Here is a 27,086-nt window from a genome sequence, read left to right as displayed (position 1 = left end):
CAAATCTTTGAACTCTTTGAGATGTGTCTGATTGTGTGCCACATACTTGTTGACATTGTCTACAATTAGACACTGACACCAATGATGTGGCCAAATGTGCCAGTGTGTGAAATTCATTCTGGCATAAAATACAACAACCTATACAAAATCTTTGAAACAGATGATTGTTATGAAGACTTTCTGACTCCAATGTGCCACGTTCTCCCGGAGTTCTCTAAAAGTTAGAAATTGTGAAAAAAATGTTGTTTTTTTTAGCTTACTCAACCACTAACCCAAATCCTCACAATGTGTAGTGGCAAAAAAATTAGTTCCATTGCACAGCCTTGTTTGTCAAAGGTTTAGTTGTTTTTAAGGTTTTTAATTATCAATGAATGTATGAATAAATGGCTGACTTGATGGATCAATGGAACCACAAAGTCAATAAAATGAACTGAACCAGAACCAATAGTTTTCCAATCTGAGGAGCCTTTTTGGTGGGAACCAAATAGTTTTCAGTCTGTTTTGTATTTCTTCATTTCCTCATCCCATTTCTCAGCTAAAATCTAAGTCAGTTCAACAAGTGTGCCAGCAGCTTGATCCTGCCCCCCCCTATCTTGTTCCATCCCTGGTGTTCTGGTGGAAGTAACTTACATAGTATGGAGGGGTTTTGAATCACCACATCCAATCTTTCTCAAACTGGGGTTTTTCAAACTATAACTGGTGAAACCTTGTCTTCAAACTTTGCAGAGAGGGGTAAACCTCAAACCTTTTGTCAGCCAAGATAATGTTTTCGACGTTCCCTTCATCTGAATGAAGGGGAGTGTGGAATTACCGTTTTATGTTGCCTAAGTTCACTACATTACTTCACAAAATCATCAGTAAATAGGCCTTAGTGGGATTAATAATAAGTATAACCCTTGATATGTATAATTAATTTATTTGCAGGTGAATAAATATACAGATTATTATGAAATGAATGAGAAATATGATTTGACATATTTAGAATTCATCCTTCAAAAATGTTGCTCTAATTGTTTATGTATATTATCATAGTGTATTCTAGCTACAGACAAGTAGCAATTTTCTAAAAAAAACATTAGCTTTTTTTTAAAAAAAAACACTTTTGCCTATATTAAATTGCATGTTTTCTTGTTTTGCCTATTTTGAAGAGGGGCTTTGAGAAATGTGTTTGGTTTAAAGCAGCTTTATAGCCCATGGGAATTTAAATTCATAGGTTACTTACCTACTCGACCATTAAACTTAAAGTCTATAAAAAAGTTGTTTGGTTAAATTGATTTAATAGGAACTGTTCAGGAATATCAGAGGTGCCAGGTCTTAGTTATATTGTCTTCTGTTATTATTTTTATTATTATTATTATTATTATTATTATTATTATTATTATTATTATTATTATTTTATTTTTAAAACATACTTTTTAATCTTAAGGTACTAATAACATTTGATGTTGCATGGATACTGTTTATAAACTTTTGTTAATTTGTAGGAAATTCTAAGAAAATAAGTGTAAAAATCAACACAGCAGAGCTACCCGTTATTCTGCATCCTACCAACATTGTGTGCCTTTTTAATAAGATGCAATCTCCTCTAAATAACCTTTCAAGGTCTCTAAGATATTTGCGAGATGTTTCTTTTGACATGTTGCCCTTTATTTGTTAATGTCTCATCAACAACCTTTTTGTATGAATGCACGTGTTTAGATCTCCTCTCTGCACAGCAGCGGTGGGTTATTTTGGCTTTTGATCAGCTTTTCAGAGACATCTGACAGATGGCGTTCATGAATAAATAAATAACAGCACTCTTTAAACTTTTCTCCTTCATGGCTTTACCTATGACAATTAGCTTGTTGTTCAATTACAGTGTTTTTTTCAGTGATTTAGCTTTGAGAGCAACAGAGCTACACTTCTTTCAAGTCTATTCTTATATTTCCAACCCTGTTGCCCACTGTGTCATGCCCTAGCAAGCTAGGAAAATAAGCTTGCTCTCAGAAAAAGAGCTTTCTCAGTTGACACTGCTTCTTCATCTGACAAAACCAAGTGAAGTTGATGATTATCCATTTGTGAAGTAAAGCATTGTTTTTTTTTCTTTTTTTTTTTTTAGGCAGTGAACTCCTGTTATATTAGTATGTTAAATCCTAAGGCAAATAACTCTTAACAGTAAGCCTAAATATTTTGACTTTTTGCTGAACCTATTTACCACCATCAGATGTACCACACATGTCCTCCACTGCTACAGAAACAATGCAATAATGACTTAAATGTCACAGCAACGTCTCAATAATGATCTCACACTGCAGTAAGCAGCCAGTTCACCTACTGTCGGATTAATATGGCTAATATTTATCCAGCTTAAAAAACTCAACTTGGACTCAGCATTACATCAAAATTATAGGACAGATTTCCAAACATCTTTTTATGTCAAAGCTTTTTGAGAAGGCAGTTGCTGCACAATTTACAGCCTACTTGAGAAAAACAGCAACATCTATGAGTGCCTTCAATCTGTTTTTTGCTAAATGCATTCTACTAAAACAGCACTACTTAATATTTGGAAGTTATCCGGTCCTGGAAAATATACAATCCTGGTTAGACCCTCTTCTCAGTTTTTAACATAGTTAATACTACTGTTCTGATAAACCAACTGAGGAATCTGGTTAGGATGTCTGGGTTGGTCCTGAACTGGTTTTTATCCTACATATCTGTTAGGAGTTTCAGTGTCTCTGCAAACTTGATTATGTTTGAATCTACTAAGCTGCTTTGTCCAGTTCCTCAGGCCCCCTTGCTGGGATCTATATTATCTTTATTATATATTGTTCCTTTAGACTAGATCATTTAGCATTTTAGTGATGTTTCTTATCACCCTTTTGCAGATGACATTCAGCTATTCAGGTCCACAAACTGTCCACATTAATTAATTGCTTAAGAAACATAAAGCAAACTTTTGATTATTGCACCATACAGTGCCATGTTTGATATTAAACAGTAACTGGATGATTTAAGACTCTCACAGAAACGTTTACTCAGGAATTTTGTATTTTTGATCCAGATACTTCCCTGGAGTATATTTTTTTTTCATTTGAGGAACATCTCAAAACTTAGTAGTATCAACAAGAAAGTTTGAGAAGATAATTTATGTTTACAGTCCAGTCATGTAGACTTGACAATAGTCCAGTCATGTAGACTGGTCTATTGTCTACATGACTGGTCTGTTTACTTGTTTCATTAAGAGGAGCCTGGCTCATATTCAGGTTGTTCAAAACTCTGCTGCAAAACTAATGACTTGCTCAGAAAGAGGAACTCAAATAACTTGTTTAAAAGTCCCTACACAGCTGTCAATCAGAGCTAGCTTCCATTTTCCAATTTTAATCTTAACCTTGAAAGGTTGGGGCAACAGTGGCGCAAGGACCTAGGGAGTTTGTCCTGTAACCAGTGGGTTGCCGGTTTGAACCTCTGCTCTAACCATCTCAGCTGTTGTGTCCCTGGGCAAGACACTTCCACTGCAAAAGCAGAACTAAAAATAAGTCATATTTTCTTTAAAGTTAGTCTATTTGTCCTTGATTTGAGCAGGTAAATAAGATGATTTGCCAATAGAATAAGATTTTTCCACTTAAAATAGGAACAATTCATCTCCATTAATTATCTCTAATTATCTTATTTTAGGGGCAAAAATACTCATTCCACTGGCAGATAATGATTTACTGGCTCAAATCAAGGACGAATAGACTAACTTTAAGAACATTTTACTTGTTTTTAGATCCTTTTTTGCAGTGACCCGTATTGCCTGCTGACGTGGTCAGAGGGCCTGGTGGTGCCAATGTATGGCTGCCTCACTACTGAACGTGGTGTGAAGTGCTCTGGGGTCCTCTGGAATTAATAAAGCACTATACAAGTACAGGTTGTTTACCATTATACATGTACAGACTCTGTTTATTTCTGATTTAATTTGAATGCATATCTCTACCCGTGTACCCTGAGGTCTTCAAATCAAAACCTTGTATAAGTCCCCCATACACTTCAGAACACGAGGAGGCCGATCTTTCCAAGGTGCTGCACCCAGGCTGTGGAATGTGCTGCTTATCTTCCTACGGGGTTTGGACTCTGTGCATATGTTTTTAGAATGCTGTGAATCCAATTTTAATTCCAAGAGCCTTAGAGGTAACCTTTTATGATTTGCATTTATAGCTGTATTGGGTTTTTTTCTTCACTGTTGTGCATTGCTGTGTATTTTGTTGGACTTACCATTCTTCTAAGGCACTTTGTGACACCTGTCTGAAAAAATGTGTTTATATAAATAAAGTTTTACGTGCTTACTTTATTAGCCACACCTGGCTGGCAGCACTATATGTAATTTATTGCGTAGAGTTTGGCATCACGACTATTATAAACACAATGTGCTGTCACCACTCTGGCTCCAATTAAAAGGATCTCACCAAGTAGCTGAAGCAAACAATCCACACAATAAATAAATTGGATAAAACTGTTCAAATATAATGGAAGAGGTTTTTACTTATTTTTACCTAAATTCAGATCCTTTCCATCCATCCATCCATCCATCCATCCATCCATCCATCCATCCATCCATCCATCCATCCATCCATCCATCCATCCAAAAGTAATAATTATGGGGGTCCTTAACCTGGAAAATAATTAATTTTGACATGAAAAATGTATATGAATCTTTATTTGTACCTGATGTGTTTATGCTGTTACTTTCAGGAACATATTTCTGCAGTGATACTCAGTCTTTCTAAGTGTAGCAGGGCAGTGAAACCTTGTTTTAGTAAAGCATGTTTTGAGGTAAAGTGTGTTAACTCTGGTCTGTGCATATAACCATTGGTTTTCACTGGTATAAATGCTGCATGTTTTTCTGATATTTTTAGGATCATTCATGAAGACGGCTACTCAGAAGATGAGTGTAAGCAGTATCGAGCGGTTGTTTACAGTAACACAATTCAGTCGATTATGGCCATTGTTAAAGCCATGACCAGCCTCAAGATAGACTACAGTGACCCTGCCAGAGCGGTAAGACACACAAGCACAAGACATGGATCAAAGGCTAACGTTTGTGAAAATTATAAAAGCGTCTGCACTTGATTTCATTTCCAGGAAAATGCCCCACCTGTTATTGTTAACAATCAGGCTAAAGGCAAGTAGTCCTAATTAAAAACAAGTGAATCCTAAGGTGTTGTTGTTGAACATAAGTGGATCAATGTCTCCCTTTGGCCTCAGCAAACCCTCGTTTATCCACACGGTCTTCCTGCTCTGTGTCAAGTTCAGACTTTAAAGCCAACAATATGCTTTCCCAGAACTGAATTCACCAGTGTTTAGCTTTGTTTTATAAACTCACTCTTGTCCAAACTTACCTGGATGATCCACTTGTTTTCACTGGCACAAACATTTGACTCTCTGACTTGGACCTATCCCAGGGCAACTTGGTCAACAAAGAGTATTTTAAGGCTCAGACGTCTCTGGGAAACCAGGTCCGCTTCTCACATCCTCCTGGCAATTCTTGTTCAGTCGATAACACCAGCAAGCTGTGCCAGTAAAACAAATGTAGGATTGTGTGGCTTCCAGCATGCACCTGTTCACAGCAGCCTTTTTTTTTTTGTCTGAAGAAACATTGATGTGGTAGAAACTGGAACATGGTGTGATGTCTCGCTGATGTATCACTGTGACCTGCAGGGAAACGGTGTCTGCCTTGCTGGATTCATCATCCCCTCCATCTTAGATTTTCTCTCTCTGAGAGCTGAAATCGACACGTTGGAGTCTGAAACTTATAAATATGTGAAGCAACTACAGAAGGAGCAACCGATGAGTCTTCTGGGGATTGGGGTTATTCAAAAGTGCGAACGGAAGCTGTCTGTAGAATCGGCAGATGAATCAATGTATAACCTGCTGAAGTTGCCCAGCTGTAACAGAAAGAGTTCAGACATGGACGCATTGTTAAATTTCCTCTTTTTTTTTTTTTTTTTAAAAAGGGGGAAAAATAGCACAGAGTTATATTTTATGACTGCCTATTGCCCAAAATAAAATTCTCTTACATATAAATAGTTCTGTCATTGCCAGATCTACCTGGGTGTGGTAGCCTTGTCAGTATTGGTATGTGTCCCATGGGCTTTAACTGGAACAAAATGTGTCTCATTCTTCAGAAAACTAGATTAGTTTTTAATTAGATGTTTAAGTTTCACCACCTTGTGATTTTGCAGTCAGAACTATTGAGCCTGCTATAGACTACAAGGAGAACCTGATGACTGTTTTTTGTCTCAGGGGTGTCACCTTTGTCCAATTCACAGGTTGGCAAGCTTAACATGATAGATTCCTGCCTTGCACGTCTGTGAACTCATTAGTTGGTTAGTTTTGGTGACAAAGAATCAAATTTTACCCTCTATCCCTCCTGTTTAGGCCAAATCTGGATATACAAAAAAATAAATCTTTGAGTATAGATAGAGAATTCCGCCCATTAGTTTTTCCAAAGTGCTTTACAGAGAAAAGCTTAAAAATGGAAAAACAAAATGCCACCAACAAAAAATCATCTGTACTGAAGTGCAGTCCTGTCACATAAACAGATACATGCATTACAGACAAAATAAGAGTAGGAGAAGATATGAGTAGAGCAATTAAATTAATATTTTTTTTATAACAATGACTTCTAAAAGTAAACCGTAATATTCAGATTGGGTCTATTTTAAAGAAACAGGAAAAAGCTGAGTTCAAAATCCCTTTTTCAAGTTTCAAAGAATGAGCAGTTCTTAAACGATAATGGGAGATTGCTGCATTGGTTTGGTGCATAATGAATAAATGCATCCTTTGCCCTTGTCATCTCGCTGGTTTTGTAATCTGCTCAGTAAGAGTTTAGATCAGAAATGACAAAAAACTGTGAGTTTATCAGGCTTCTAATTTATACTTTGATCAAAAGGCATTTCAGGGGAGCTCTTTCTGTGCTGTGATGAGCACCACATCCTAAGACCATTTTTTTAGCAATTGTTTTGCAAAGGGGTAATTTATTTTTTAGTCTGTTTCTGGGAAGGACAGAGGGAGAGGGAATGGCTTAGCTTGGGGAATGAGATTGTAACAAAAGTCAATTAGGCACCTATACCACTCAGTTCTGCTATAACAGTCAAAGTATGTTTTAATCTATTGTTCGGCCTTTAATAATAAGTCCTAATTATGATTCAATGATTATTGCTCAGCCATGTTTATAGGTGTTTTATACAGAAACATGCACTTTTCGGGGCTTATATAGAATTTCAATCTGCAGTTCATCTATCCTGGCGTGGATGCTGTCCGCTCCATCCTGTAAAAACTTTCCAACCGAGGAAAAGTCACAGTCAACCCTGGCTGAACTGTGTGTCATTGTGAACTTGCAGTGAAGCCAGCGTATGTGCTCAGCAACTAAAGCTGTAATCAGAAGGTTGAGGACACTGCTGTAGTGGTGGATGTGTGTGTTTGCGTGTGGCTTTTTTCCCTCACCAACCTATCTGTTAAATGGCTGTGTGTACGTGACGGCACTCTCACACTCCTACGCACAGCAATTAGCGCGCTGGCCTGCCTGCACTTGGATATATCAGCTCTGGTGAGAAGTGCACACGCGCAAGCAAGCTCACATCGTTGCCAGTTTACACAAACACAAAATTGTACATGAAATCAATTTTACCCATTTAGCTGGATACTTGGTTTGGGTGAGGGAGCATGGAAAATTCAAACATACGCATTACATTACAGCAGAGTGACAGCATGGGTTACAAACTGTCTGAATGCTGAAGCTAAGCACTTTTACTGCCAACCACTTATGGTTTGGATGAGTAAATGCCATCACAACGAACTGTGTATTTGTAAAGAATAATTTCAGACGCGACAAATACATGATAAACCAGACAGTTTTCTCTGCTAAATATAGAGAAGCAATTTGCAAAAAAAGTAATTAAACAGTATGAAAGATCTGTTAAATAAATATCGTAAATTAGAACTTCTAACAAAGGGAGCTGCTGTTTTCCTGCCAGTAGCTTAAACTTGTAGCTATAGTTGGATAATGTTTTGAATACAGATCATATGCAGTCTTAAAATATTTGAAAAGTATCAAATTAGTTTATAGTATTTTCAAGGTCTGCATAAAAAAAAAAGAAAGGAAAAAGAGTATGGGAAAGATTTGTTTTACTGTAATGCTCAGAGAGGGAACAAGGCAGACACGGTGTTGTGTGTAAAAGATTTCTTTTAAGTAAACAAAAATGTGCACATGACAGCTGAACAGGCAAAACAGTCCAAATAGCTAGGCAGGATGCGTGATCAAAAAAAACAAAAACTGTCCAAGTAGTGTCCAGAAGCCAGAGAGCCGAATAAGGTGTCCAAGCGGGAGCAAAGCGAGACAGGAAAATCCAAAATAAGAATCTGCAATCCTAGCGTCAACTCACGCTAGGCTTGCAGACAATCTGGCAGTCACTGGCTGAGAGAGGCAGGTTTAAATAAACAGAGTAACAGGTGAGACCATGCGGGGAATTAAGGTCAGAGCAGGTGTAGCTGCTGCACTAATTAACTGAATGGAGTGGAGCTGAGCAGAAAGTGGAAAACAGCCAAGCAGCCCCAAAAAAACAACAGGAAACAGGAAGCATGACCGTTTCCAGACTATTTTTGTACTCCATTCGTAAAAAATTTAAATTTCTAGAAACATTCTTTAGCTCTATTCTAACAAATGATCTCGAGCCAAATTAGACTTTAGTGTTTTTATCTGGACTGCGGCCAACATCTTCTGTTTGGAAATTGTTGCTCTTAACCCTGAACATTATAGGAAAATGGTTAAGAGAATGTTTGGTTTTATTTCCTTTGACAGCTGTTATTTCCTGCTATTCATCTCTGAACCAACATACAGGAGTTGGATCTATCTTGGTCATGTTGTCCAAAGGTTTCTCTTATAACAGTTAGTCAATTAACCAGACAAAAATGAATTCATTTCACGGAGACGAGCCTTTGGGTGGCCTTGAAACTCTCCCACAGATACCACTTTTGTCAATCCATTTTCCTGGTATTGAATTATAAACACTGAGCTTAACTAGGGCAAGTGAGGCCTGCAGTGCTGTAAATATTTTCTGGTTTCTTTTGTGACCTGCTGGATGTGTTGGCAATGTGCTCTCGGAGTAATTTTGGTAGGCTGGTCACTCTTAGGAGGATTCACCATTGTTACATATTTTTTCCATTTGTGGATAATGGCTCAAGTCCCTAAAGCCTAGAAATAGATTTTTAACACATGTAAAACTGATAGATGTCAATAAACTAAGCTAAAACAGAGGACATTTGGATGGGGAAAATACTTTTTACAGTTATGTATGCAACACTTTATCAGACAATCAGAAATTGTGTGTTAATGTTGGATAATTTAACAAAAATAAAGTAATTTATTGATTGATTGACTGACATTTAACTCTCTGAAAAGTCTCCTTTATTCATATGGCATCTCCTTTAGGTATAAAGTACAACCCCCAAAAGCCTGTTTGAGTGAAATTTGCCACATAGGTACAATTTCTATCCACTATTAAATTACAACTTAACATTAATTAATTGAATTTAAATATTTGCATATTTCTAAATACTGCGTGATATTTTCTCTAGTTTAGAAGCTTACAATTTTCACACATGTTTATCTTTCAGCACAAATGTTCATTATAACGGCCCAGTTGGTAAATGTCACTGCCTCTCCTGCAGGACGATGCCCAGCAGCTCTTCGCCCTGGCCGCAGCTGCAGAGGAGCAAGGCATCTTTCCTGAAGACTTGTCCAACGTGATCAGACGGTTGTGGGCCGACAGCGGCATACAGAGTTGCTTTACGAGGTCGCGAGAATACCAGCTCAACGACTCAGCAGCATAGTAAGTATGGATTGGTGTTTCATGTAAAAGAGGGGGGGGGGGGGGAAAGGACATTGGGATCTTTGTGAAGGAAATTGGATCATTCTGCCGGGTGTTGACCTGCCGTTTTAATCCTCAAACTCTGAGCATTGTGCTTCTTCAGAAACTGTTAATTAGATGTAAATGTAAATGGCTTTGTGAAAACTCTCACTTTGCCACTCACTTTAGATAGCTGATTAACTCAAATGTACTCATTTTATAATGAAAAATGTCCAGATGCAATATTCTGCCTGCACGGGATTCATCATTTTGTTGACAGTTTTATGTCTTTGTTTTATTAATGGCTGTTTAAAACCGCTGCCTTAGAGGAGGCGGTTCGCTTGGCATTGTGATGGATTCCATTTGCAGCTTCGCTGATATGAGCTGCTGTGAAAACCTCTCCGAGTCCTCCGGGGGAGTAATGGAGACTGGGAAAATCGGCCTATAACTTCCATTTAACCATCATTTCCCCTTTCTGTGGCCTGGATCTTTAATATCGAAAACTGATAAGAAGAGAAAGATACAGTTTTTCTTCAGGGGTGTAAGAACAAAAAAAGATGTTTGCTCAAGGGCTAATGGTAATACCCACAGGTGACTCTTTTTTGCCTTTCTGAATCAATTTAGTGATTCTCTGATTGTGTATTTAGATGTATATTAAACTAGCTGTGATGAGAAGAAGTGATATTTAGCAAATTATTTATGTTTTCTTCTCTCCGGCACACCTTTCAGATTTTGACAGCTCATTAAATATTGAACCGTACAGGAAGAACAGATCAATGCTAGAGATATCCATTTCTTTTTACAAAGTGTAGGGTGGCTGGACATCTAAAGCTTCAAGCTGGCTTTGGAAGATGATGCAGACCTTGTGTAAGTGGGTCAGCCAGACTGTGCGGGGCGAAGATGCTGCTATGGCCCCCCACTGACCAGCAGTCTGTCAGAAACTAGAGCAAACACAAGAGATGACAAAGGGAAACCAACAATGATGATAAACGGAGGACAGAAATATACAGACAGACCTTGTGCTGTGTGGATATTTCTTTTTTTCCCCCTGTAGTCTGTGTTTTCAAACAAGTTACAGAACATTCCAACATGAGGCAGATTATTGTGTGGATCACTATAAAATGCCATTCACAATGAAATTCATATGAAAAGTAGCAAATTATCATCATAGAATTGTCTGATTTTTCCACCTTTTAAATGTTATCACAGTCCTGGATATACATTTCAGTGTGTATAGACACACTTTGAATGTCTTGTTACTGAAAAGTGCTATATAAATAAACTTACCTTACCTTAGACTCATAACACCAGGATCTACGATGCTCTTGTAGATTTGAAGCTTGCTGTCCATCTTTTCACAAGCATTAAAATGAGTATAGTGATGCTTAAAATGTCCCCCCAAAACACCTTTTACACAGCATTAAAAATTGAAATACGGCTGTTCAAAATTGAGTTCTGAGTCTCCAATCTGCAGCTGGAGGCTACAGTCTCTGCTTTCCATTTGATATTTCCTCTCAGCATATCAGATGCCCAATTTCCACATATAAGGCCACGATTCCTCCCTTGGGAAATATTGTCCCGATTCGAGAGGTTTGCGAATATGTATCATCGTATTTGCGTTGTTGATTAGTAAGCTACATGTTGAGTGAATGACTCAGAGCTACAGTTTGTGCAGAGCCTCGTCTAAAAGAATCTCAAAGTGACCCGGCAGAGCATGAAAACCATTAGCAACAACGATCAGCTGGAGAGGATGCCGCACAATCTATCCTGCACGTACTGCGCTGCACTCAGACAACAACAAAAACATTCATTGCAAAATATATGCAAAAGCCTGGACAGTTAACGCATAAAGGCAACTCCAAGGTGCATGGCTTTATAAATACGGAAAATTAACGTATCAATATTAACACTAATTAGTCATCTACTCTAATTGTGTTGATTGCAGCACGTGTGAAGGCGTAATAACTACGTCGTTTTGATGTTCAGGTGGCCTGTGAACAGTTTTATAAGAGCGATATCTGTGATGAATGGGATTCTTTGTTTTTTGTTGCACTGCCACTGTAACAAATCAGCAGAATGATTAAGTTGTAGATCAGCGCGACTACCCAGTGCAACGTAGTCTAACCAGATAAATACATTTTATCCAAACATTAAAGCACTGTAACTGCACAGTCATGTGCACTCAAGCCTTCGAAAGTAGCAAGTTAGACCTTCCTGGAGGAAATGCAGAGGGCTTTGGGTTTCAGCTTAATTTACCTTCTTGCCCTGTGCGTTTCTCACTGTGAAAAGCCTGCCTGTAGTCTTGGTTTTCTTTTCTGCCTCATGGGTTAGACATGGTGTCGAGCTCAGGATCGCTGTTTTTGTCTCATAGTTACCTGAATGATCTGGAGAGGATAGCAAAAGCAGATTACATCCCCTCCCAGCAGGATGTGCTACGTACGCGGGTTAAGACGACCGGCATCGTTGAGACTCACTTCACCTTCAAGGAACTGCACTTCAAGTAAGATCACAGCGCAGCGACCCGATTGGTGGAAGCAAGGAGGACAGACAAAATCAATAACAACACAGTGCTTCGTCTGATTTTAAAAGCAGATTAACACAGTTGAGAGGGTAGGTTGCTTCTCATGATCATCATCATCGAGTTCATCGTCCATAGTAAGAAACATTCCCAGGGCTTTTGAAAAGTATTCATACCCCCATTGAATTTGTTCACTGTTTTTTTTTTTCACACCGTTACCACAAACTTTGGTGAATGTTTTTGGGGATTTTCTGTAATTAAACAGCTAACGGTAGTCGATGATGTGAACTGAAAGGAAAAGGACACATGACGTTCAAACTTCTGTAAATGAAATAGAAATGTGAATAATGTGGTGTGCATTAGTCTTCACTGCACATTTTGCATCAGTTACAGCCTGCAAGTCTTTTTGGGGTAAATCTCTACCAGCGTTAGAGACTGAAATGATTGCCTGTTCTTTTAGCATCTGTGAACAGATATTTTCAAGTCTTGCCACGGATTTTTAGTCGACTTTGGGTCTGGACTTTGACCAGATCATTTTAACACATGAAAACGCTTTGATCTACCCCTTCTATGTCGGGCTTTATGATAAGGGAAGTTATTCTGCTGGAAGCAGAAACTCCGCACCAGGTGCATGTGCTTTGCAGACTGGCCTGTATTTAGCTCCATCCATCTTCCTATCAACTCTGTCCAGCTTTCCTGTCCCTGCAGCAGAGAAGTATCCCCACAACCACAATGCTGCCACCACCATGTTAAACAATGGGGTTGGTGTGTTCAAGGTGCCGTCCTGTATTTGTTTTCCCGCATAAATAGTGTTTAGCATGTACACACGCACACAAGAAACACTTGGCTGTTTTTCCTTCACCTCAGAGTGCAGTTTGTTTAGTATAGTTCCTCATGTCTGACGTGTTTCAAAATATTCCCGCTTAGATTTACACAGCCTGCATAAGGTCTGGCTCTTGTCCAACTAATTGTCCTTTTTAGTGCATAGGGTGCAGCTTGCATTTGTTGCTGGCTTTGTTGTGCGTCCACCACAACCTCTTGGGGGTGCTGCACTTCTGAAGCAGCTGGTTGCACTAGGTTGCATTTATGGGGTATCAGATAGAAGAGGGTTCCCTACTAATGTCCATGCAACTTTTCAGGGTTGTATTTGTAAAAAACAATTGGTGAAAGCAGGTATCTTTCTCTGTGAAACTCACAATCGTGTTGATCACTCACTTGAAATCCATTTCCAATGAAATACACTGCAGCTTGTGGTTGTGATGTGTCAAAAATGTGCAAAAGTGCAACGGGTATGAATACTTCTGCTGTATTTGTGCGGAGGCGGGCAAACCTATTGTTTACACATTTGGTCGGAATATATAATGGTCCTGTTATTAATAGTGTTATGAGTGGAAATCCATGTTGGTGTAAAATGGGCAACTCCACTACTTAAAAGCCAAATCATGGCAGAAATTAAAAGCTCACCCATCATTATCGCTCTCAGAGCAGAGTAAATAAATCTGATTCTGCCCACGTTGCTCTTGTTCAATAATACAAGAGCTGTACTGAGTGATAATGTTTTAGAAGGTTCTACATGACGCATTGCTTTTGGTCTTACATAAAATATGCTCTGACCCAGCCGAAGCACTCATGTGTGGGTTAGTAATGGATGTATAGGGACGTCTCTTATAGAAGACAGGAAGTGGCTTAAATGTTGGATAGCCGTGGAAAAGATATGCATGGTGTAATTTTTCGGATTTAAGATGTTTTTTTTTTTTTTTCTTTTTTTTTTTTTGCCACTGAAGTGAATTGATCAAAAAAAATGCAGCAGCAGCTAAAGGTCTCTGGTGTGACCGGCTTCCTGATAAACTCTGACATTTACCCTTCGTCTCAGTCTCAGTATTTAGCCTGAATAATACATGGAGGAAATCAATAGAAGGAAGCCAGCTTTTTATAGTTTGGGTTCTTTTCCCCTCAATCGCCATAGAGGGAAAATACTTGGAGAGAGACTTGTTTTATATGGGTTTGTGTAGATGGTGCTAGTAGATATCATCAGGTTTGTTTAAAAGACAAACTACTTCAGAACAATTATCAGAACAAGATAAACGTCCTAAACAAAGAGGACATTTATCACCTCCTCTTTTGCATTCAGCTTTCCCATTTGTGTTTTGCCCTGAATATAAAGCAGTTTCTGTCTCCTGCAACCCTTCTTGACCCTCTTTTCTTTTGCCAGGCATCTGACAGACACGTTTCCACTTCCTCAGCACTTCTCCTCTCAGAGCAACCTCATGAAAGCACGATGCAGACTAACTTCCCCCTTCAATACCCCACAGATTTCCTTCCCCTAAACTCCTCTTCAGTGTCTTTTTCTCAGTATTAACCACATTTGCCCACACGCAGACAAGTTACCCTTTTTCTAAAATATTCCCTTGCAGAATGTTTGATGTGGGAGGCCAGCGGTCAGAGAGAAAGAAGTGGATTCACTGCTTTGAAGGAGTAACAGCCATTATCTTTTGTGTTGCACTGAGCGCATATGACCTGGTGCTGGCTGAGGATGAAGAGATGGTAAGGAAAGTCCCCATCCTCTGGTCTCTTTAGTTGATTTATAAACTTGTTCTTCGTCTTGCTTTCAGCTCAATTCTAGACTGTGAGACATTAAAAACCATTATGGGCTAAACTCCTTATTGGAACATCAGATAATCAAACTCCAAGTTGTTCATTTAGCTTAATGAACTTTGATGTTAAGTGTAATTATGTAATAAAATTTATAATATTCCCCCCTCAAACACGTCCACTTGGAAGTGTTTGAGATATGTAGGGACCTTTGTTGCTCCTTAAAATGAGTGTAAGAAACAACACTGCCCCCTGGTGGCAGCTTGGGCACATTGTTGTAATCCTGTAGTTGTAAAATGTTTTACAGGTGAAGTGTTAAGACTCACCTGAACCAGAGCGAATACCATCAGCATCTTATCTGGGCTGGCTGTAAAAAGCAATGGACTCTTGCTCAGATCAGTCCTCTTTTCTGATCAAAGACAATTTTGCAGTGAATTTATAAATTTATAAACTGCTTCCACAGTTTGAGATTTTTTTAAAGGCCAGCATGTCGTTTGCTGGTATGGTCCACTGGGTCTTACCAAGTTCAAAGCCAACGCACCCATCGACCAGAAAATCCTAGAGGCAATTCTTGCCTCAATATGCTGACAAGCTTTATGAAGATGCTGCTATAATAATTGTCCAGTAGGACCTGGGACCTGCCCATTCTGCTGAACCATGAAGGCATGATATTACTGCGCTTGATTGGCCAGCAAACTCACATGACTTTAACCCCAGAGAGAATCCATGAAGAAAGAGGCACACTATAGCCAACTATTCTGGCAACAAGAAGCTGAAGGCCTTAAAGGGACCTTGACCGTAACACATCAACTCCAAGCCACATTGCATTTAGGCAGTAATTTTCTTGGTAAAGGAGCCCCATCCAAGCATTGAGAATATATAGCTGCTACACACTAAATGCACATGCTTTACAGTAAGCCCACATTTCTGTATTAAAAGCCTTTTCTTTACTGAAATGTAATAATATAGTTTCTAATTGAAATTAGGGTTTGCATTAAGTAAGACATAATTATCAAATACTTTGCCACACTTCTACAGCCATAATCACAGACACTTCAAAACAGCCATACAGCAAGACGAGGCGAGAAATAAGTGACACTGCATGTTTGGCTGAAGACTGCTCTTTAATGGTGCATTCTTTATTTACAGACAAAATTACCGGGATGGCCCTCTGAAGTTTGAAATGCATTTGGGATTATCAACCTGAAAATTGGATATGGCTGCCACATGTTTGAAATGTAGTGACAGCGGCAGTGATAAACTGTTTAGCTACAGTTTGAATAGCAGTGAATTGTTCACACAGAAGTGTCCATCTGGTGCTACTGAGCATGTTCCTGTGTTGTTTTTAGCTCATAATGCTAACAGGGTTTAGCTTCACCTAGAATACAGTCATAAATATGTTGGTTTTCTCTTTTCACTCCTTTTTAAATTAGTTTCTGTTGAGACCACAGGGCCGTTTTTGACTGAACAACTTGTCTTTCAGGCATTTATTCATTAGCACTACATCCCAGTAGATACAATTTTTATGTACCTTGATCAAAAGCTGAAGCTTTTGGCCATGACCAATTTTTTCTTCTGTTTAGAACCGAATGCACGAGAGCATGAAGCTTTTTGACTCCATCTGCAACAACAAGTGGTTCACGGAAACCTCCATCATCCTCTTCCTCAACAAGAAGGACCTCTTCGAGGAGAAGATCACTCGCAGCCCCCTCACCATCTGCTTCCCTGAATACGCAGGTACGCAGCGCTAACACCGTAGCCTCTGGTTGCACATCGGCTCCTAACGTTGGCAATGATTGAAGTTTTCCTAACTTGTTTCCTGCCAGGAGCCAACAAGTTCGATGAAGCTGCCAGTTACATCCAGACCAAGTTCGAGGACCTGAACAAGAAAAAAGACACCAAGGAGATCTACACCCACTTCACCTGTGCCACTGACACCAAGAACGTTCAGTTTGTCTTCGACGCCGTCACTGACGTGATTATTAAGAACAACCTGAAGGACTGTGGTCTTTTCTAAAGGTGAGATGTGTGAAAGCAGATAAGAAATTCCTTTATTGCTCCACAATGAGGAAATTTGGGAAGATTGGGATTGAAGGGGTTTGCGGCAAAGTCGCTGTGTTATCAAAATATGTAAGCTATGTTTATTCATACCATTTGAACCCTTTTAACATTTTGTTCTGTTACAACCCTTTTCATAAATGTATTTGAATAGGATTGCATGTAATAGACCAAGAAAAAGTGGTGCATTTTTGTGAAGTGGAGGTTTGCTGTTGTGATTAAACTCTTTTTGTACTTGTTACCATTCTTGAACTGTGCTCAGATCATTTTTAAAAGCTTGGGATGTTGTTTCGTCACCTAACCCTGCTTCTTCTCCAAAACTATTAGCCGGTGATCTGCTGGTTTTCTTAGTTTTTGTGATGATGTTTGTTCACAGACAGACAGACCCTTTAATAATACACGAGGGAAGTTGATTTGTTACTGAAAAATGCTATATAAATAAATTTACCTTGCCTTGTTGTAGTTGCACACTGTTACACCTTTTGTAAGAGTGGATGGCACAGTTTTTAAAGTTTACATTATCATTTACATCGTTTACGATTGTAGTGGGAGTGGTGTGGTGGCCTACTGCTTAGGGGACCAGGCGATTGCGTCTTAGAGAGGCTGCAAATGTTGCTGGTTTGAAACTCAGTCTGTCACTGTGGGTCCCTGAGCAAGACCCTTGACCACAGATTACTCCCCATGTGCCCCTCAGTGTTGGCAGCACACTGCTGCCTAAAGGATAGGTTAAACCCAGGGACAAATTTCTTCTCTGTGGGACTATAAAGAAAAATATTTTATGCACATCAAAAAGAAGAGTTACACAAATGAATATGATTTGGTCTAACCGACTGTATTGTAGCTCTTGCTGTTCTGTAAACATCATTGTCCTGTTGGAAGGTGAACCTCCACCCAGACTCTTCATGATGCCAAGAGGCAAATCCATGGGGGCTTCTCTGACTACTTGTTTTCTTATCCTGGGGGTGTCAGTTTAGGTGGCCAGCACTGTCTTGGTACGATTATAGTTGTTTAGACATTTTCTTTCTGTGATTGACAGAGCTCTGTGAGAACTTGGCAAATTGTTTCACTAATAAGTTGGCTTCTGAAGGCATTTAGTTGCACCGGATTTTATTTAGGGTGAACAGGGCTGAACATAAATGTGTGCATCATAGAATCTTAAAGGTACATGATGCATGTTTGGAAGGTAAATATAATTTATTTTCTTTCCCTTGCATACCCTTGCAAATGCTTAACGTGTAAAATGAGTTATCCTCAATTTACCGCAGCTGCCTCTATAGACCCCATTAGACAGTTCATGAGAAAGGCTTTCGGGTCGTATCCTCTGGGCGTGCACACGTGTGTGTGATACTTTGTTGAGTCTCCACCATAATCGATGCATTAACGAGAGACCACAGGCTAACTTCAATACTTATAGCTTTCTTATCTCAGAAGCCATTACACCTCTAAATGAAAGACCTGTGCAGTCGCAGTGGCAGATGCTTTTCCTCTTCTCCCATGCTCGTGCACAACACTGGTGTCATTTCACCTTGTCGCCACAAGGGGCAGACATCTCCTAAAATCCTGGAACTTATGCGTATATTTCTAAATGCTTTTTGCTTTTTAAAAAAGCAAAAAGCTAAATTTCCCCACTAGATGGGCTGTTGAGCACTGTCTGTAGACCAAAACAAGATGTGTGACAAGCCACACCTCTTTCTACCTCCACTTCAGCTGCAACATGGCCTGACGCCCCTTTTTCCCTCCCCTTCTCACCCGTTGCCTCGTAACGGGTGAGAAGGGGAGGTTGCAACACAGCATAAGCTTTCAGAGAAACGTGTCTAGTGAAGAAGTAAGCAGCTCATAACTTTATAATGCTGTTAGCACGAGAACATTTCAATCTGCAGGACGTGCTGTCCGCCATTTTGCTTCTACGGTGGCATTTTATGGGCAGGGAGGGCCTAAGTCCTGAGTGGCAGCTGTTCACATGGACGTACATGCATGTGCGGCTGACCCAGCTTTGTAAACAAGAGACTGGAGGACAACAAAGAGAGATGGAGTGTAACGTCATGCCAGATTATATCTAAAAAGATCCCGTTAGTTGTTCAAGTCACTATTTTTTTTAGTTCTTTCAATCAAAAATAATGAATTATTACTTATTGCTACTCCAATAAGATACATTGAAGTTTGTGCATGCACCATCCCAGAATTAAAACACAGTTTTTACAGGATCCAAATAGTTTTGAAAAGCACTGTGTCTAAATGTGAATGGTTATATTGATTAGTATTTGATTTGATTTGGATTGGATGCATTTAGTAATATAAACTTGTACAAAAAATATTCTCTTTTCTTTTATTCTGCAGGACAAAACCCAACACACACAGACTGCATGAGAGACTGCAATAGCCATGCGACGATTCCTGCTTTTCTTCATGAAAACCATGATTTGATGATTTTTTTTTTTTTTAAATAGTTTGAAAGAGGAACCTGTCAGAACTTCTGCAATCACTGATTTACAGATAGCACCCTCATCCACACTCCTCTCTGTAGGGAGGTTTTTAAATTCATGTATAACAAACACATATTTGATCGTAAAACACAATTCCTACTTTCATTTGAAACTATGACTCTTTAATTAGATCTGTAACAGCATTTTATCCTCGTAGCTTTTGACGGAAATGCAAAGGTTGTCATCTGATCACGGCACAATGTTGGTAGAAATACAGCAGAATCTGAAATATTAGTCGTCCATATTTATGCCACATGCTCTGATGGTTTTTTTTTCATATTTGCCTGTTTTTGTATTAAAGTTTATCATTAATTTAGCTTTGTTTTGGGCTGAAAACAGAAAACAATCAACAACAACAACAAAAAAAACTTTTTATAAAAGAACACATGAATTTATGTTACCTTTTCTTTTAAACCCTTTTAGACCCTTTGAGGTGCACAGAGATTATTTTCTTTTTAAGGAAACTAACGAGCATGAAGATTGAAACTGGATGAAGGAGAAATGTGTTTTTGTACACTGTTTACACAGAATCAATATTCACACTTGTATAGTGGATCGTCCTGCATGACCCTCCATAGATTAGTCTGTAATCTCCCCCATACACTTATTAACAACCCCCAAAAGCATCTTGTTTTGTTTTATTTTTAAAAAAAAGAAGAAATGGTTAATGTGTCCTTCAAAGGTATTTGTATGGTTATGTCTGTTCCCAACAAAGATTGTTTTGTCAGTCTTTTAATTCCAAGTCTTTTTAAACATATGTTTGTGCCTTGATATCTGTTTACACTTGTTGTTTAGAGACATGCCATCTCCATCGTGTGAATTAGGGCTATTTTTATTCCACCCAGGTTCACTGGATCCATGATTTATGATGCAACACCACACAGAGACAAATGGATGATCGTTGTTCATTAATATTAATATTATTCTGATTCACTTGTTAAATGTAAATAAAGTTTGACCACATTAACTTTTAGCTTCAATGTCTTGTGTTTAAGAGGGAGTGTGAAAATGGTTTCTTCTGTTTTTGTATCTGGATAATTTTATGACAAATAAGAGGAGTCACTGTTAAAGATGGGCAAAAAGCATTCAGAATAAGTTAATCTTGCATTGACATGATCTCAAACGCAAAGGCCTCTGGAAACCTGATCAGTAATCGTCACGTCATGAAAACTTTAAAATAAACAGATGTTTGTTACAAACGTGATGGCCTCTGATAGAAAAATCCAAATCGGTTGTCAATGAGTATTTCAGTTATAATGATCTGAAACATAAAGCTAAATTGCTGAATCTCATGTCCTTGATGTGTCTGTGTGGAATGACTTTTGAAGCTGCGACTCCAGCTGCACTCCTCACCTTGTTGATCTCCCACAAACTCTTGAAAGGGTTTTGATTCACAATCCTCTCTGAGGTCCAATAATCCCTGTACATTGTTTGCCACACCTTTTCTTTCAACTAAACGTCCCGTTATTATGATTGGATGCAGCACTGTAAACAGCCCCTTTAGCAAGGACTTTTTGTGACTTACCTGTGGAAGATGGCAATGCTTGCCTGGACATCTGTCCTTCATTATGTACGTCATTAACAACATTTCTCTACTAAAAATCTGTCTTTAAATGGTCTAAAGTATTTTTCTTTGAAGTACTTTGTTTTATTTGGGTAAGCAAACTTGCATTTTAATTTGTCTTGGACCTGAATTATCAAAAGTAGCAGAACTAAATATCTAAAATACCCTTCCACTATCTGTACCCATTTATCCTTGCTGGGGTGCTGGTGCCTATCTCCAACAGTCATTGGACGAGAGGTGGGGTACAATCTGGACAGGCCGCCAGTCCATCACATGGCAATACAGATATACAGGACAGAAAACCATGCCCACCATTTTTTTTGACAATATTCAAATCTACCGAGATGCACCTCTTAATACCAAACATGTCTATCTGCTTTTGGTTAATCCACCACATCAGGCCTTGAATTCACAATTTTCAGTGCAGTGCTGTAGTTCTTGAGATTCTCACCGCAAAGCCATGTTTGAACTCGGAAGCCACAAATTGGCCTGGAAATCACTCACAATATTTTGAAATATAGGCGATACAAAGATGTGCAGGAAGCCTGGAAACAACAGCTTCATGTTTCCCACCACTTCATTTGGTTGAATTGTAATATATGATATTGTAAAATTTAATGTATTTCAACAAATCCATTGCCGATTTCAATGATCTCAGTTTAGGGAGATCATTGAAGAAGATCCAGCAGGTGTCGCCGTTGAGTTTAGCTACCAAGTTGAACTAAGCAGCATTGCGCTGTACCAGGGATGGCACTGATTCCTAATTAAATCTAACGTAATACTAACTCAAATACTTGGTGGGATTACTTTTCAATAGTTATTAGATTTGAAAGATTTGCAGCATCATTGCTGTTATCAAGCGAAGCCACCCAGTTTCCATAAATCGCACCTTGTTTATGGAAATATGTGCTGCAAACTTTGCCCGTCACATTTAGAGGCACAGTTGATATTCTCAATGTAAAAATTTCAATTAATGTAATAATACCTGCGGTCCATTACACACATCTGATTAAAATATTAGGCTACACTAAATTATATATTTTTCCTGTACATTGTGGAAGTGCAGTTGAACGATAATGAAGTCTATATTTCTAAATGCAAGTTAACCTTTAACACAAATGAAATTAATGATCCAGAGTGATCAAACGTAGCTTTTGTGCTGCTGCAAGTCTGGATTCCTGTTGCCCACATCCAGATGTGGAGTCACAGAAGCCAGAGCCCTGCAGTGAAATCTACACACGCTCACGTTGTCGTTTCTTTGCCCTGCTCCGCAAAGTTTGTTTCAGCCGGCCTCCTATTGGCTGTTGTGCCAGTGCTCTGCGCTGATTGGCTGCAGCAAAAAAAAGTTTAGAGCCCTCAAATTCAGCTGACAGACCTTCATCAGTCTCAGAGGGGAGATTAGATGCTGGGAGACACATCATCTTCTGGAATCAGCTCGGAGGTGTTGGACAGTTTATTGCGTTTAAGATTAACTTTAAGGTAAGGGAGCGCCGTGCTTGAGTTATAGTTTAGAAAGAGTGCAACTCTCTGGTTATATGGCTAAATTTGCTTTTCTTCCTTTTTTAGGAGAAATAACTGGGCTGTGAAACTTCACCAACTCTTCCCACAATAAATGGTGAGTTTATTTTCCTCTGACTGCTTCTTGATCCTTTTATACAGTCCCTACTTCTTGATTGCGTTTCAGGCAAAAACACATGGACTCAGTGAGGGTCTCCTATTCAGTTTTGCAGCCTCTCACTGGCATGTCCCCCCCCACACACAAATTTTAGTTTACGCACAGTTAAATATCCCTGCCAAACAAATGGGGCATATAGTGTAACTGAATTATCTGTCTCCATTGTGTGAAAGCAGCCAAGAAGAACAGGGGGGGACTTTAAAAAGCAGCAGAGTCTCCCTGTGGGTGTCTCTTTATGTCTGATAAGTCAGTGTTCATGGCCAAATGGTTCAGCACCCACAGCTGTGATAACATCATGACATTGTGGTGTCCTTTACTACTCTGAGTCAGACTCCTAAGTTTAAGGGGGGGAAATAGAAAAAAACTCTGGGGACAGCAAGTACTAGTAATATGCTTCATATAGATACTTTTTAACTGAAGAGATTGTGTTGATTTGAAACCTTTAAAAAGGGGGATTATCCACAGCGCCTGCAACATTTGTGTGTAATTCCACGAGGCTGCTGTCATTTCCTGCTGCATTAAACACAGCAGCCAACATCCTGTGGGCTGAAGGAGTCCACGGAGGATATGCGAGCCAACGCACTGCAGTCCAGATTCAGCTCCGCTTTGTTTCAAACTTCCCCTCTAAAGTTAAGGAGGGTAGTGGCTTTATTTTTTTAAAGCCGGTTTAAAAAATGTGTGCCCTGGGGTGAGTTCTGGACACTGATGCATGTGATGGAGTTCATAAAGCTGCTCTGAGTTGTTAAATGTGCATGTAGAGGCCAGTGGTGTAGAAATTGTATTGTTTAGTTGTGAACATGAATACAGGATATGGCCATATCTGAAGGAGACTTACACAGGCACAATAGGATACTTACGTAGCCTCTCAAAAATATTCCTATCCCTTCAAATTTCCCATTTTGTCAGATTAAGACTACACATTTCAATGCATTTCGTTGGGATTTTATGTGATACATGAACACAAGGAAACACATAGCTGACATGTCAAAAGAGAATTATACCTTTTTATGTTTAACAATAAAATAATTGCAAAGTTCGGAATGCATTTGTATTTGGTCCCCTTTGCTGTGATACCCCTAAATAAAATCTAGCGAAACCAGCTGCTCCAGTAGTCAACTGTGTGTAATTTAATCTCCGCATGAATACGGTTTTGTGAAGGCCCCATGTGAGGAACTCAGCAGACAGGTTTGGATAAAGTTACAGGGAACTAGAAATGGTTATATTCTGAAATGATCTCCCAAGCGTGGAACTTTTCACAGAGTGCTGTTTAATCAATAAGTGTAGTGGCAGTATAATGCTGTGGGGATGCTTTTCTTTAATGTTAATGGGAGGATTCCTGGAGCTGAATGCAATACAATCCTGGAAGAAAGCCTTCCAGATGAATCCAGTAGAGACTCTATGTCAAATGGTTGTAACATGACGAAATGGGGAAAAAGTCCAAGGTCTAGATACTTTTGCAAAGGGACTATATGTCAAAGGTATTGTTGTGGTCAAAATGCTGACTAAGTCTTGCATGGGTAATTGAGTATTTGTCTGTTTCTCAATGTGCAGCTGTGTTTGGGAAACTCCACCGACTGCCTCCGGGACCAAATGGAGTCCATGATGAGGTCCCTGCAGGACTTGAAGCAGACGAGCAGGCCGAGACCACTGAGCGAGCCGTGTGGCCGCTCCTTCGCTGTCACACGGCAGTGCAAGCAGAGAGCGCAGCAGGAGCGGCTCACCCGTCTCCGCGCGTCTGACGCCAGCGAGGCCAGCACCTACGACTCCGCCTGCTGCCTGGCCAACCCGCTGGAGGAGGAGGAGGAAGAGCGGCAGGAGCCCGAGCGGCTGCCGCGGGGTTCCCCCGGCAGCGAGAAGAGCGTGGATTTAGACTCGGGTTTCTCCGAGGCGTCCTGGCACGACGAAGGCGTGGTGCTGAGAAGGACCAGGAACGTGCGCGTCTCCAACTCCGCCTGCGCCCGAACAAACAGAGGAAGCTCCGGCCGCGCCCGGCCGAAGTCGACGTCGGACGTCTGCCTGGAGCGCTGGACTTCTTTCGTGGCGACCGACACGGAGGACTGGACCACGTCTCTGCTGAGCCGCAGCAGGAACAGGCAGCCCCTGGTTCTGGGGGACAACAGCTTTGCTGACCTGATCAAGAACTGGATGGACCTACCCGACCTACCAGAACCAGCTGAGATAAAGCCCAGCTCGGGCAGACGTCTCGCAAAGGACATTTTTGGCCACATGCGGCGGAGGCTGGCGGGGATGTCTAAAGGCGTGGAGCTGAGGCCGGCAGACCCCACGCGGTTGCGGCGAGCTGCGGAGGCTCCACAGAGGATGTCCTGTCCCGTGGGATTTGAGCCCCTCAAACCTTTCTTCCACCAGTCTCACACGGGGCTGCACCAGCTTGACACGGATTTCTACAGGTTTTCTGTACTCATGAAGACGGGCAGCCGGCAGCCCATCATATGCAACGACATCATTGGATACATCTGAATGTATTGCAGATCAAATCTAAATAAGACTCTTGTGCTAAAGTGTCATAAATAAAAGCTTTTTTATTATTATTATTTATTGAACATTGTGCTCAATTTCTGACACAACAAAGAAGACTGCTGTTGGAGGAGTAAACAAAACAGTTTCTGTCATAAGTACGCATTCACATTATGTTCCTTGTGGGGACTTTTATTAGCCTTTATTCGCAAATCACGTCTTTGATGTGTTACACAGTAAAAATGCAATCGGTAAGCAAGGTAGCCTGAGTTACTGTAATAACGACAGAGAAAATCCAGATGCCATCCGTATAATTTAATGCAGCAGGAGAGCAGTGCATCTTTAAAAAAATGTTCACATTAATTTGAGAGTGTGGAGTGAATTGCATTGTGGGGCTGAGCTTTAGGGCAGCACAAAAATAAGCCATCTGAGGACAGACAAAGGCCTTGTAGACGACTTCGGGAGCCTGGGAGGGAAGAGTGTCCTTAGCAGCAGTTCAGCTTAACCCCTTTGCCAGTTTATACCCAAAAAAACGCTCACCACTGCATACAGAGGGTTTGCCAAAATTCAGCATAGCCTTGCAAGCATTACACAACAAAATAACTAAAGATCTCACATATTAGATAGCATGGTCAAGCCAGGCTTTTAAAAGGTTCACAATAAAAGTTCAGAACACTAAAGAAATGCTGAATTTATTCACTTACTGTGGATAAATAATAAATCCCATGATCCCACTTACAATTTAATTTAGTCATATATTTTTCTGAAGATTTTATTAAGCACTCTATTTTCAATGACTGTGGGCTATGATCTCCATTTAAGGCAGCTGACTTTTATCCAGTATGATCGAAACCAAAAATCACGTCATGTGACCTTCAGGTAACCTTCACTAGAGTCACATAACCACAGCAGAACAGTACAGAAAAACACTGGATGTCGTGACTAAATGCCATGAAAGCAAAAACAAAAAAGTGTTTTATCACACAATAATTAGAAAAAAAGAAGACAAATTGTCCATAGATTTTGGTACATTTGGTTTGATATTAAGGGCACGCTTAATTGTTAAGGTTCATATTGCTAAACAAACGATCAAAAAGTGACAGAACACCCGTAACGAACATTCACATAGCTGTTTTGGCAAAAAAGCAGCTGTAAATCATGATTCAATCAATCTTATTTATTTATTCATCTGTTAAATCACTTCGCTGCTCCGGAGGGTGGAATCAGAAGAACTATTATTTTTTTTGTTGTAGAATGCATCACAGGAGCTTGTACCTGATGATGGGCACCGTCTCACAGTCCTCGTCCTCCTCAAACGAAGGGATCAGCTCTAACATCTTCTCATGAGGAGGGATTTCTGCCTTTGTTATCTTTTTCACCAAGTCGGACATGCTGCAAAAGATATGCACACTTGAATTAACTTTTGTCCAAAACTAACATGAAGTAATTCACCTTATGACCAGATTCACGGTGTTGGGGGTTTATGCGATAGACAAACGCAAAGCGGTGCACAGTTTTGCAATGATGGGGGAAACAACATATGTTTTTGTACAAATTAAAATGTGGAAAGCGTGGATTGCAGTGGTATTCCGCCACCCTGATTCATAGCTTTGTAGAATCCACTTTTACTGCAAATACAGCAGCCGGTTTTCCAGGGTATGCCTCTACAAGCTCTGCACAAGTTTCTGCCTGTTCTTCAGTCAGATTGGATGCAGAGCATGAAGGCACCACCACCTTGTTTCCCTATGGGGATGGTGTGCATTGTCAGTTTCCTCAGCAAACACTCTTCAACATGCAGGCCAAGAAGTTTAAAAATTTGTCTCATCTGACAGAGCACAATTTAAACTTTACATCT

The 27,086-nt window shown here is 39.9% G+C and overlaps 3 protein-coding genes across 3 annotated transcripts in view; 2 read left to right on the top strand and 1 right to left on the bottom strand.

Moving 5' to 3' along the window:
- Positions 1–20,279, top strand: part of gnai2b (guanine nucleotide binding protein (G protein), alpha inhibiting activity polypeptide 2b) — a 64,686-nt gene extending 44,407 nt beyond the window's left edge. Inside the window, exons 3-9 of the mRNA XM_036151575.1 lie at positions 4,875–5,016; positions 9,688–9,848; positions 12,238–12,366; positions 14,799–14,928; positions 16,560–16,713; positions 16,803–16,995; positions 19,372–20,279. Of these exons, the coding sequence (XP_036007468.1) occupies positions 4,875–5,016; positions 9,688–9,848; positions 12,238–12,366; positions 14,799–14,928; positions 16,560–16,713; positions 16,803–16,993 (907 nt within the window). The 3' untranslated portion in view covers positions 16,994–16,995; positions 19,372–20,279. The remainder of the gene's footprint in view (positions 1–4,874; positions 5,017–9,687; positions 9,849–12,237; positions 12,367–14,798; positions 14,929–16,559; positions 16,714–16,802; positions 16,996–19,371) is intronic.
- A 2,103-nt stretch (positions 20,280–22,382) lies between these two features.
- inka1b (inka box actin regulator 1b) lies at positions 22,383–25,308 on the top strand. Its single transcript, XM_012855983.3, has 3 exons — positions 22,383–22,560; positions 22,648–22,696; positions 24,308–25,308. Exons 2-3 carry the CDS (start codon positions 22,694–22,696, stop codon positions 25,232–25,234), a joined length of 930 nt encoding a protein of 309 aa, XP_012711437.2. The 5' UTR covers positions 22,383–22,560; positions 22,648–22,693; the 3' UTR covers positions 25,235–25,308.
- The window catches only part of uba7 (ubiquitin-like modifier activating enzyme 7), a 48,098-nt gene continuing 46,290 nt past the window's right edge, over positions 25,279–27,086 (bottom strand). Inside the window, exon 24 of the mRNA XM_036152100.1 lies at positions 25,279–26,623. Coding sequence (XP_036007993.1) covers positions 26,491–26,623 — 133 coding nt within the window. The 3' untranslated portion in view covers positions 25,279–26,490. The remainder of the gene's footprint in view (positions 26,624–27,086) is intronic.

The sequence above is a fragment of the Fundulus heteroclitus genome, chromosome 20 (assembly GCF_011125445.2).
Source record: "Fundulus heteroclitus isolate FHET01 chromosome 20, MU-UCD_Fhet_4.1, whole genome shotgun sequence".
Classification (NCBI taxonomy): Eukaryota; Metazoa; Chordata; class Actinopteri; order Cyprinodontiformes; family Fundulidae; genus Fundulus; species Fundulus heteroclitus.
The sequence above is the reverse complement of the archived record's forward strand: the minus strand, read 5'-3'. Positions and strand labels throughout refer to the sequence as shown.